The sequence below is a fragment of the Cervus canadensis genome, chromosome 1 (genome assembly GCF_019320065.1).
Source record: "Cervus canadensis isolate Bull #8, Minnesota chromosome 1, ASM1932006v1, whole genome shotgun sequence".
Classification (NCBI taxonomy): Eukaryota; Metazoa; Chordata; class Mammalia; order Artiodactyla; family Cervidae; genus Cervus; species Cervus canadensis.
This window is the reverse complement of record NC_057386.1, coordinates 45,787,400-45,798,183: the sequence shown is the minus strand read 5'-3', so window position 1 is coordinate 45,798,183 and position 10,784 is coordinate 45,787,400. Positions and strand designations below refer to the sequence as shown.

The 10,784-nt window shown below is 46.1% G+C and overlaps 1 protein-coding gene across 4 annotated transcripts; it reads left to right on the top strand.

Annotated features, from left to right (window-relative positions):
- Positions 1 to 371: 371 nt before the first annotated feature.
- On the top strand, positions 372 to 9,900 carry LOC122449544 (C-C motif chemokine 15-like). Of its 4 annotated transcripts, none has more exons than XM_043481240.1 (5): positions 372 to 398; positions 5,029 to 5,161; positions 7,917 to 7,988; positions 8,829 to 8,943; positions 9,332 to 9,900. In XM_043481240.1, exons 1-5 carry the CDS (start codon positions 387 to 389, stop codon positions 9,525 to 9,527), a joined length of 528 nt encoding a protein of 175 aa, XP_043337175.1. In that variant the 5' UTR covers positions 372 to 386; the 3' UTR covers positions 9,528 to 9,900. The 4 variants fall into 4 exon arrangements, with proteins under 4 accessions (XP_043337175.1, XP_043337165.1, XP_043337185.1 ...); XM_043481230.1 differs by lacking the exon at positions 372 to 398 and adding an exon at positions 1,778 to 1,900; XM_043481250.1 differs by lacking the exon at positions 372 to 398 and adding an exon at positions 2,373 to 2,391.
- The last annotated feature ends 884 nt before the right edge of the window (positions 9,901 to 10,784 follow it).

Sequence of the window (10,784 nt, the reverse complement as noted above, 5' to 3'; positions counted from 1 at the left end):
GGGTCAGTCCCCCCACACACAGCCATCTTGCAGTTGACTTAGGGCAATGATCTGAATGCTCCTTCTTGAGCTACAAGTGAAGGGCCCTTTCCCTCCCCACCAGGAGCAGATAGTAGTGGGGTTGGCCTGGTGCCCCATGTCATTACAAGCTTAAGCAAAACAAAGGAGCATACGCTGAGTCCAGAACAGAGTAAGATAATCCCACACAAAGCAATCAGCCCAGCACAGCTGTAGAGCACTTTATCTCTGGGGAAAGAAGTGTTCCAGCCCCAAGGCCTCTCTTCTGCGGCCCTGAATGGGTTGAAAGATTGCATAGACTAGAATGCCTTTCCTGATGCAGTGTGCAGCTGGCCTGAGGGAGAACTAGATCACTACCTCGCCTTTGCATGGGACTCAAGGTACGTAACTTGAATTCAAGGTACCTTCCTTACTCACCACACACAGCCATCAGAGGAGGCCAGACACCTGGGATGATTTCACTTGGAAACTAAAGGAACTCTGGTGTTGGAGAAGACTCTTAAGAATCCCTTGGAGAGCAAGGAGACCAAACCAGTCAATCCTAAAGGAAATCAACCTCGAATACTCATTGGAAGGACTGATGCTGAAATTGAAGCTCCAACACTTTGGCCACCTGATACGAACAGCCGACTCATTGGAAAAGACCCTGATGCTGGGAAAGGCTGAGGGCAGGAGGAGAAGAGGGGGACAAAGAATGAGATGGTTGGATAGCATCATCGACTCAATGGACATGAGTTTGAGCAAACTCCGGGAGATAGTGAAGGACAGGGAAGCCTGGCATGCTGCAATCCATGGGGTCACAAAGAATCGGACATGACTTAGCACCTAACAGCAACAAGAAAGGAACAGCAAGCAGTGCAGGGAGAAATCACTTCAGGCCTCTCTCCTGAAAAGGGACCAGTGCATCTGGGCATGGAACACCATCCTGAGATTTCAAGACCTGCCCAGGATACAGACATATAACACACGAGTGATGAGAAAGGAGTGATGGGGGAGTTGAGAGTAACAGCAGGTAATTGCCATAGGCCAAGTGCAGGTCTGAGAAAGCAGGTGGGCCATCTTAGCTCAAATATGCCGACACTGTAATAGTACAGGGCAGCTCAGCTTATGCTAGACAAACAGGTTATGCAAGCCTACGTCCTGGGATGTGGCAAGATCAGTGTTTACAGGCAGAAATGACAGGGTATTTGCTATTTCTGCAAGGGAAGAAGCTGCCGGATGTGCTAGACAGTATTGTGAAATAGTTATAGTAAGCGCTTCATGTAGTAAACATCTCGTCTCAAAGGAAGTGCCCATAACGTGGTTTTGGAGTGTAGTAAGCGCTCAGAAACACCAGCTGTTGTTATCATCAACCCCAGAAGACCCCTGAGGTTGGATCAGCTTACAAGGAGCACAGCCTGCTCCCTCAACCATGCCAAGCTAAGTAACAAATAGAGTTGATGTGATTCTTCAATGTCAACAATGATGCTTGGTGGCATAGGAAAGGAAAATCCATAAAAGACTCAGGAAGTACACAAAAACCACTCAATTAAAAATAAATAAATTTTCAAAAAAAGAAACGGCACTATATTGTGAAATCGGACATGTGTCTTCATTGCTTCCTTTTGCTGAACAGATACGCATCCAGTGCTGCATCAGACACTTCTTATGCTACTTCCCACCCATCAGCCCCATCGCTTCCTCTGGCCACCACTACAGCCACCAGTCCTGTAGAGGCCTCGCCCAGCTCCATGGAGGAGTAGTCTGGCGGCATCTCACCTTTCACACCCTTCATCTCATCATGCATGCCATTCCTTTCTTGACTCAGGGACTCCCCGATGCTGAGACAGAGAACCTGCAGGAAATGACTTGGTACTCAGGACCGAGATGCTGCAACCTGGAGGTACTGGACAAGGACTCATGAGACTTGGAAGAGACTTGGAAGTCACTGCGGAGTATCCATAGCAAAGGAGAAAGTCAGCGAGGACAGGGATAGAATGACTTGACCCGTGGAAGTCAGCCAGCCTCTTCCCTCAGTCACAACAGAGCTATTGCAACAAGCCCTTGGCTGTGGTGGCAAGGATAGAGGTTATGCATGGGCCAGACAGTGTGGGCTTTCTCTCATCAAGTCCCATTTAACTATGGCTGCTGCTGAATGAATAACCTTCCAGCAGAGGTAGACATCAAGTCTCAATATGGCACCCGCCTCCAAGGAGAAAACACAGCCATACAGTGGCATGTTGATTATCTTGGATGTCTGCCAACCTGCAAGGGAGAACAAGCCAACCTTAGCAGGACTGACACTTATTCCCAATGTGGGGTTTGTCACTACCAGCAGTACCTTTGCCAGTCCAATGGTCCAAGGACTTAGAGAATGTCTGATCACTCAGTATGGTATGTGCACAAGATGGCTTCAGGTCAAGGGGTCCATCTCACAAATGGTGTGAGTCAGTGGGTGTATGGGATCCACTTGGTTTACCATATACTGAAACAGCTAAAAGAATGATGAGGGGTTAATAATTTAGCTGAAGCCAAAACAAACTTCAGGGTTGGGACTTCTCCAGAACGAAGTGTATGCATGGAAGCAAAGAATGATAGATAATGCTACATCCCCGGTGGCTAAAACACACAGGAATCAAGGGGATGGGCTCTGTCTTCATATTTCCAGTCATCTATTTGTGATTCCCATCCCTGAAACATTAGACTCTGCTGGATTTCTGGGGAGATGAGAGAGTTGGAGGTGAACTGGTATGAGTGCACATTTACGGGTTCTACTGAACCTGAAAGAACTAGTGTGTGTGTGTGTGTGTGCGTGCATGTGTGTGCGTGTGTGTATGTGTGTGTGTGTGTGTGCTCAGTCACTCAGTCATGTCCAACTCTTTGCAACCCCATAGATTAATACCACCAGCTTGAAGCAAGCTCTGTGATGGATTAGACATAATAAAGGCACAAACACCTTGGAGGGAAGCAAGGGGTGGACTGTATTGTGGATTACATCACATCCTTGCAACTTCACCCCTTACCTTGGCCACTGCTCAGTCACTGCTTTCCTTGCATTAACATAAGCTTCATGCAGGTGTCTTACCTCATAACTAACTTCCCACGGGGCTACTCTAGTTCTGAGGCATGGAATATGTGAAAGAACATAACAGACACTCATGAGCAAACCAGAAGTGTGAATAAATTAATGCTTGTATATACGGAATCTAGAAAAATGGTACAGTTCCCTATCTGCAGGGAATGAATAGACACACAGATATAGAGAATCATGTGGACACAGGCGGGAAGGAGAAGGTGGACAAATTGGGAGAGTGCCACTGATGTATATACATCACCATGCATAAAACAGATAGCTAGCGAGAAACTGCTGCGTAACACACAGAGCTCAGCTCGGGGCTCTGTGATTGACGACCTAGAGGGGTAGGGTGGGGAGTGGGAGGGGGCTCAAAAGGGAGGGCATATATGCATACCTATAGCTGATTACAGCAGAAACTAACATCATTTTGTAAAGCAAATATACTCCAATAATAAAATAAAATTAATATTTGAAATCCACCCCTGGCCAATGAAGTCTTGCTCTCACCACAGTTTAACACATTGCTGTGTAACAGACCACTTGAAGCTTAGTAGTATAAAGTGACATCAGCTGTATTCTACTCACAAATTCTACCGGTCAGAAATTCACACAGGGAACAGCCCAGATGGCCTGTCTCTGCTTCATGAGGCCTGGGGCATGCCTGGGAAGATACAAAAAGCAAGAAATGACCCAAAGGGATGGGGAACCATCTAGAGCAAGGCTGTCCAGTAAGAATACAATGCAAGTTGCATGTTGTTGTTGTTGAACTCTCTAAGTCCTGTCCAACTCTTTGCTATCCCATGGACTGTAGCCTACCAGGCTCCTCTGACCTTGGGATTTCCAAGGCAAGAATAATGGAGTGGGTTGTTATTTCCTTCTCCAGGGGATCTTTCCACCCAGAGATCAAAGCCACGTCTCCTGCATTGACAAGTGGATTCTTTACCACTGAACCACCTGGGAAGCCCATGTAGTATTTTACATAGTGTCAACTACACAAGAGAAAAATCAAGGCAAATTTGGGCAGAGGGAGGTCATAGTTTCAGATAGAGAGTCCCAGAAAGATTAACAAGAAAAACATTTGAACGAGGAGTTGAAGGAGGTTAGGGAGAAAGTAGAATTTTCTCCCAAAAAACTTATGGAAGGGAAGAGTAATGTAGGAAGCAGGAACAGAAATCTCTGAGCCAGCCTGCATAACCAAAGCAAAATGAGTGAGGGGAAGAGTAATAGGACCTGAAACAGAGCATGAACAGGGACCAGAGCACATAGGAGCTCATAGGTTAGGAGAAGGATTGGGCTTTATACTAGGTTGGGATGGAGGATTAAAAAGCCATCAGTGGGTTTTAAATAGGATTGACTTGGCTGATTTATATTTTAACAGGATCACCCAGGCGGCAATATCTAGAATGAACTAAAAAGGGGCAAGGGCAGAAGAAGGAGACACATTAAGAGGTTTTTGCAAAAATCCTGGTGAGAGACAAGAGTGGACTGGACCAGGTGGAGAGAGAGGATGTGGTGAGGACACATTTTTGAAAGTAGGCCCACCCCAGTATTTGTTAATGGATTGGATGTGGAGGTGAAACAAACAGAGGAGGCAAGGGTCAAGATTCTACGTGAGGAGTCACATGACCTGGTTCACATGTTAGAACACCCTGATCACAGGCTGTTTGATATCAGGGTGATAACACCCTGATAACAGAACTCCCAAGGAAAACATTCTGATGAGAGGATTCAGTGACCCTCCTAGAGGAAGGATCCTGCATAAACTGGTTCCTCCCTTTGCCTGTGCCCAGTGGGCAGTTAGGGAAGCCTCATGTCATCCTCGCCCCTTCTTCCTGTTGCCTTCTCAGCCTCCTTCCCTTTATTTAGAAATAGCGTGTTATCTATTATACAACCCAGGAAAGCGTTCTGATCTCTGCCCTGTGACTTCCCGCTCCTCCTCTTTCTATAAATACAAGGGCAGAGCTGAGATCCAGGGGAGTCGGAGAGAGCCCGGAGTCCTCAGGCTGGTCCACCGTCTGTGCACCAGGAAGATGAAGACCTCCATAGCTGCCCTCCCCTTCCTCATTCTCGCTGCCCAGGCTGCACGTGGTGAGTTTAGTGAGCCTTCTCCCTGGTGTGCAGGTGGGTGGTAACTTGCAGACCAGGGAGGAGAGGCAGAGGGACACCTTTTTCCCAGCGAGGATGTAGCTCCCCTTTAAAAGCAGCCGCAGCAGGTACAGATTTCTCCCTACAGACGTTAGTCCCTGGGGAAAGCAGCAGGCAGCTAGCTGACTGGTCCCACCTGGGGAAACAGTTCTCTCCCTTTCATGACCAGAATTATCTGACATTTTCTCTTAGCTGACATAGGAGCATTATGGGCCAGATCAAGAGAACTGTAGAAAAATCGTAAATCTGTAGAAAGAAGTATAGACTTTCACAGTGTTAGAACTATTATATGCCCTCTAGTGTAAAACTCTCACTTCAGAGAGGAAACTGGACAAGCCAGACAAGTGACTCACTCAAGTGTACTTAATCATCTTATTTATTTATGTAACAAATAGATATCTAGTATTTCCTATGTGCAAGCAGGCACTGTTCTAAGTGTCTTGTAGATATTAATATAGTGGATCCTCCTGACAATGCTGTAGGGTAAACTATCACCAAACTATATGGATTTACTTATGATTATTATTAATTACTCTCTTACAAATAAGAGAACTGAGGCATAAGAACCCTAGATAACTTGCTCAAGATCACACAGCCATATGTGGTGGCATTATGTTACAAGCTAGTTAGGAAGCTGTTATGGGAAGACAATAGCCATCTAAGACTTAATTCTGCAAGCCCCACACATATCATATTAAGCATATGGAAGTGTATGCACATGCCTCTTCTAATATAGTTCATATATAACTACATAAGAATGAGCTAAATTTTAGTTATGCTTGCCTAATTATCCTAATACAGATCCACAATTCATTTATCCAAATCTTTGGGGCTAGATGCATTTTGGAATGCAGAATTTTTCAGGTTTTAAAAAGGCAATGCAGTATGACCCAGCAATTCCATTTCTTCTTGATATAGCCAAAAGAACTGAAAGTAGATACATGAAAGAGATACCTATACAACCTTACTAGTAACAGCTTAATTTTTAATTGCCAAAAAGAGGAAGCAACCCAAGTGTCCATTGACGAATGAATGGATTGAAAAACAGGGTGTGTGTATATATGTGTGTGTGTGTGTGTGTGTGTACACTATGGAGTATTATTCAGCCTTAAAAATTAAGGGAATTCTGACATGTGCTACAACATGGATAAACATTGAAGACATGATGATAGGTGAGATAAGCCAGTCACAAAAGGACAAATAATATGATTCCACTCCTATGAAGTACTTAAAACAGTCAAATTCAGAGAGAAAGTAGAATGGCAGTGGCTCAGGGTTTAGGGAAGGGGGAAATGGGGAGCTATTGTGTAATGGGTATAGAGTTTCAGCTTTCAAGACGAAAAAAGTTTCAGCTTTCAAGATGAAAAAAGTTCAAGATTGTGGTAAGTTGCACAATATGAGAAGGTACTTAATGTTATTGAACTGCACACTTTGAGATGATTAAAATTGTAAAGTTTATGTTATTTACATTATGTATGTGCTAATAAACTCTTGGTTTATTAGCAACTACAGAGTAAACCTAGATTGCTGCCTATAGCTCTTGGTACTTCGGTTGACAGCTCTTAAATGTACAAAATCACCTCCAGTTCATGGTCAAGCCATGAATACCCCCATCTTCAAGTCTGCCTGCTAGAGCTTTTGCTTTCCCTGATTGTGATTTTTCTGATATTTTATCTCAGACAATTGTACTTTTTGATAATTTGAGGAAAACAAAAATTACCTGAAAAACTGCCTGACCCACTGCATTGTAGACATGCAATCTTTGCAAAGATCATAAATGACAGTTGTGAATATTCAGATGTGATTATCTTTTCCTATCCATGTTCTGATCCCAGGGAGATAGTGAACAAATGATTATGTTGGAGGTGTTTTTATTTATAAGATCTAATGTAAAATCACTACTTACAACTTTTTAGATCTGTATGTTGCCTGTTTAATATATTTCTTTTAAAGTTTAAAAGGGTTTTCTATCTATTGTTAATATCAGTTGGATAACATTTTGTCAAGTGTTTTTTTTTTTTCTGATTGTTAGTTTGATGTTAGCTGGAATTCAAGAAATGACAGTGACCTTATTCAAATAAAGAAATATTTTAGTAATTTTTTTAATTGTAAACTTTGCATTATGTACATTCTATCACATTCTAAAAGAATGTATTTTTTAAAAGGTAACACATACCTGGACACTACATAACATCCCTGGCAGAGTCTGAGAAACACATGTTAACCAAACACAGTCATATTTCTGCAGCAAACACATGTCAGTATACATGCTGATGGAGTAAATAAAGCCTGTAAACAGCCTCACTTCACTTTGGGTGATGTTGTGTCACCAAATCAGTTATAGAAAAATTTTTACTGTTTCCAGAGCCCTGTGAATTCCAGAAATGTGTAGAAAGCATGGTGCATTGGATCACATTATGGAGCTATTCAGCTGGTCTACTCGTGTTGGATGTGCAGTTAGCTTTTTGTATTCAAAGTCAATAGAATGTTTTCCTGTCTCAAACGTTTTCAAAAGTTCCCTGAAAAGTCTCAGGGCCTTGATAGAGAAAATGGGCTTAGAGGCAGATCTGGCCCAATGGTTCAGTATCCTTGCCTCCCTAGCAGGAGATGGGGTTGAGGAAAGAGAGAGATGGAGATGTTGAAACAATGCTGCTTCCCAGTAATTTTTCTTCCCTTCTCTACTGTTTCTCTCAAATAGAAGACATGGTGTCAAACCTGAAGCTTGAACTCTCAAGGCCAAACCTGGATCGACACTCATTGTCTCACGGAGGTAAAGTTTTGTTATGGCATATATTTAAAACAGCTAGCAGGTACAGATTGGCTCAAAGACTTCAATACACCTCGTTTACAGGCCCTGAGGGGGTCCTGAGGGTGGTGAATATCTCCAAGGAAGTTTAGGATGGGCTGTGGGTCCATAGATGGCCTCTTTCAGAGATGGACTCTATTCCACCTGGCTGTCGGAAGAGTTGGCTCACTGGTGGGAGAGGCGAAGGGTGCTCTCTGACGCCTTCTGCAGGCCTCAGGCTCTCCTTCTGGGGGGAATTCTCCTGCTCTGTCGTGGCCCTGCCTGGATGCCCTCAGACACATAAGCTCAGCCCTGGGGAGAACGAAACGTCTCTGGCAAGAAAAGGCCAGCAAGTGCCGGAAGAGGAGGAAAACATCCCTGTCCAGTCCTGAACCTTCAGGACTTCCCTGGTGGTCCAGTGGTTAAGAATCCGCCTGCCAGTGCAGGACGCACGGGTTCCATCCATGGTCCGGGAAGCTTCCACATGCCACCCTGCAAGGAAGAGTATCCCTGCTCGCTGTAACTGGAGAAAGTCCGTGTGCAGCAACACAGAGCTAGCACAAAGATAATTAATTGATTTTTTTAAAGCCCTGCACCTTCTCACGCTTCCCAGTACGTGGGAGGAAAGGGGGAAAGGATGCCGTTTTCATCAGTTTTGTTTGTTTAGTTGCTAAGTTGGGTCCAACTCTTTTGCAACCCCAAGGACTTAGGCCGACAGGCTCCTCTGCCCGTGGGGTTTCCCAGGCAAGAATACAGGCGCGGGTTGCCGTTTCCTTCCGCAAGTTTTCCTCCCACTCAGCCCTTAAGTGACGCTTTCTCTTGTAGCAGGCTTTCACCGGCCCACGGACTGCTGCACGTCTTACACCCAACGAAACATCCGATGTGTATTCATGGAAGGTTATATAGACACGAGCAGCGCGTGCTCCCAGCCAGCTGTCATGTAAGTGCGCCAAGCTCACCGGCCGTTTCTGGGGGCAGAGTGGAGACGGGAAGGGGTGGGACCCCAAGAATGGATGTCCAAGAAAGTCCCACCCTCCGGATCCTGCTGGGTCAGCAGAAGCATGTGTCCTCAGGAGGATCCTGCAGGGCACCAGGTATGAGATGCTCCCAGGGAAGAGGGAAGCTAGGGAAGGAAGGCGGGAGCAGGAGGGAGGCTGCCGAGGAAACCCTCTGCGTCCCTGAGGGAGGGGCTCAGAGAGAAGCTGCTCTGAGGAAGGGAAGAACTGGCTGGGCTGTCGGGGGCCCGAGGCGCAGGGAGGATGGGGCTCCCCTCCCCCATTTGCTGAACCCTCTTCTGTTTGTAATCTTTCCCCCCACTTTCTCCCCAGCTTCGTCACCAAGAAGGGGCAGCATGTCTGCGCTGATCCTAACAATGAGCGAGTTCAGAAATGCAAGTCGGAGCTGAGGCTGGGGTCAGCCGTAGAGGACCTGAGATCGCTATTGCTTGAGCGGGGGCGCCTGGAGCGGGGCCCGTCTGCTCCGTCTCTCTTGCCCCACAGTCCTCATTGGAGGGCCCTGGCCTGAATTACTTTTTTAAAAAGCAACAGTTACTGTTCTGTTCTGGTTACAAAAGCAACACATTCATCAAGAGTATCCAATTTGACTTCACTCAAACTTTTAGAGGGAAAAGATTGTGTAAGAATTGCTGAACTTTGGATTCGTGGTGGGGGGGCGGGGGACGGGGTTTGGGGGGAGGGGGAGTCTAAACAAGACATCATAGTGTAAACTTTTTTAAGCCAAAAACATGACCTTGAAATACAGACTTAGTACGTGTATTTAACCCATTAATCACTAAACTGATTCAAAGGAGATGGCATTTATAGGAGATGGCATTCTGAAATGTTTGTTAGAGAAAAACAAATTCTAGACGGCAATAAATCTGTAACTTTGGGGATTATCTTTTCTACTAGACAGCAATCTTAAATAGAACACACACAAAATCGTGCGGCCTCTACGACTCAGAGCAAAAGCAGTATTTGATAGGAGCCTGGGATCAAACCTACCTGCTGATCTTGGAGAGTCTCCTCAAGAGGCAGGAGTCAACTACAGCTCATCCTGGGGACACAGACCCTGGCAACAGCTGTCCTTGGGAACTCCTACTGCCATATAGACACCTTGCTGGTGGGCACCACTGTGGAATCCTCCCTCTAGCTTATTGCCCCTGGATCCAGCCCTGCCTGGTCCAACGTCTTGTAGGAACCAGTGCTGGACTGTCTCACGCCAAGCAACTAACTGGGCAGGAACACAGCCTCCCTCACCATCAGTAGACAGGCTGCCTTAAGAGCACACAGTAGACTCTGGACATGACCCAACCCACCTAAAGGCCCAGAATCCAGCTCCACCCACCAGTGGGCAACCCCACGGCTTACAGAACCAACCTGTCCACCAGGAGGCCAGACCGTACTTTGGGACCATCTGGGCCTCAGTCCTGAGCACTGGTAGGCTGACACAAGCTTTGGGACAACCTGAACTTGTACCCAACTGTGTCAGAAACCACGCCGCCTCACCAATAATAACGATCTGACATCAACTCTGGGACCCCTAAGCCCTGCAACCAGACTCCAGGACTCAGCTCTCCCTGCCAGTATTCTGGCACTAACCCCAGGACCTGGCTTTACCACCAGTAGTAGGGCCACAGCCGCAGAGTCTTCTAGTCTTGAGTCCACCCACCAGGGAGCCAGCTCTAGCCCCAGGGCCCATGGAATTCTGCAGTCCACTGCCCTGTGACCAGGCCCCAGTAACCAGCAGCCAATAGCCTCTATACAAGGAAGTGCCTGGTAA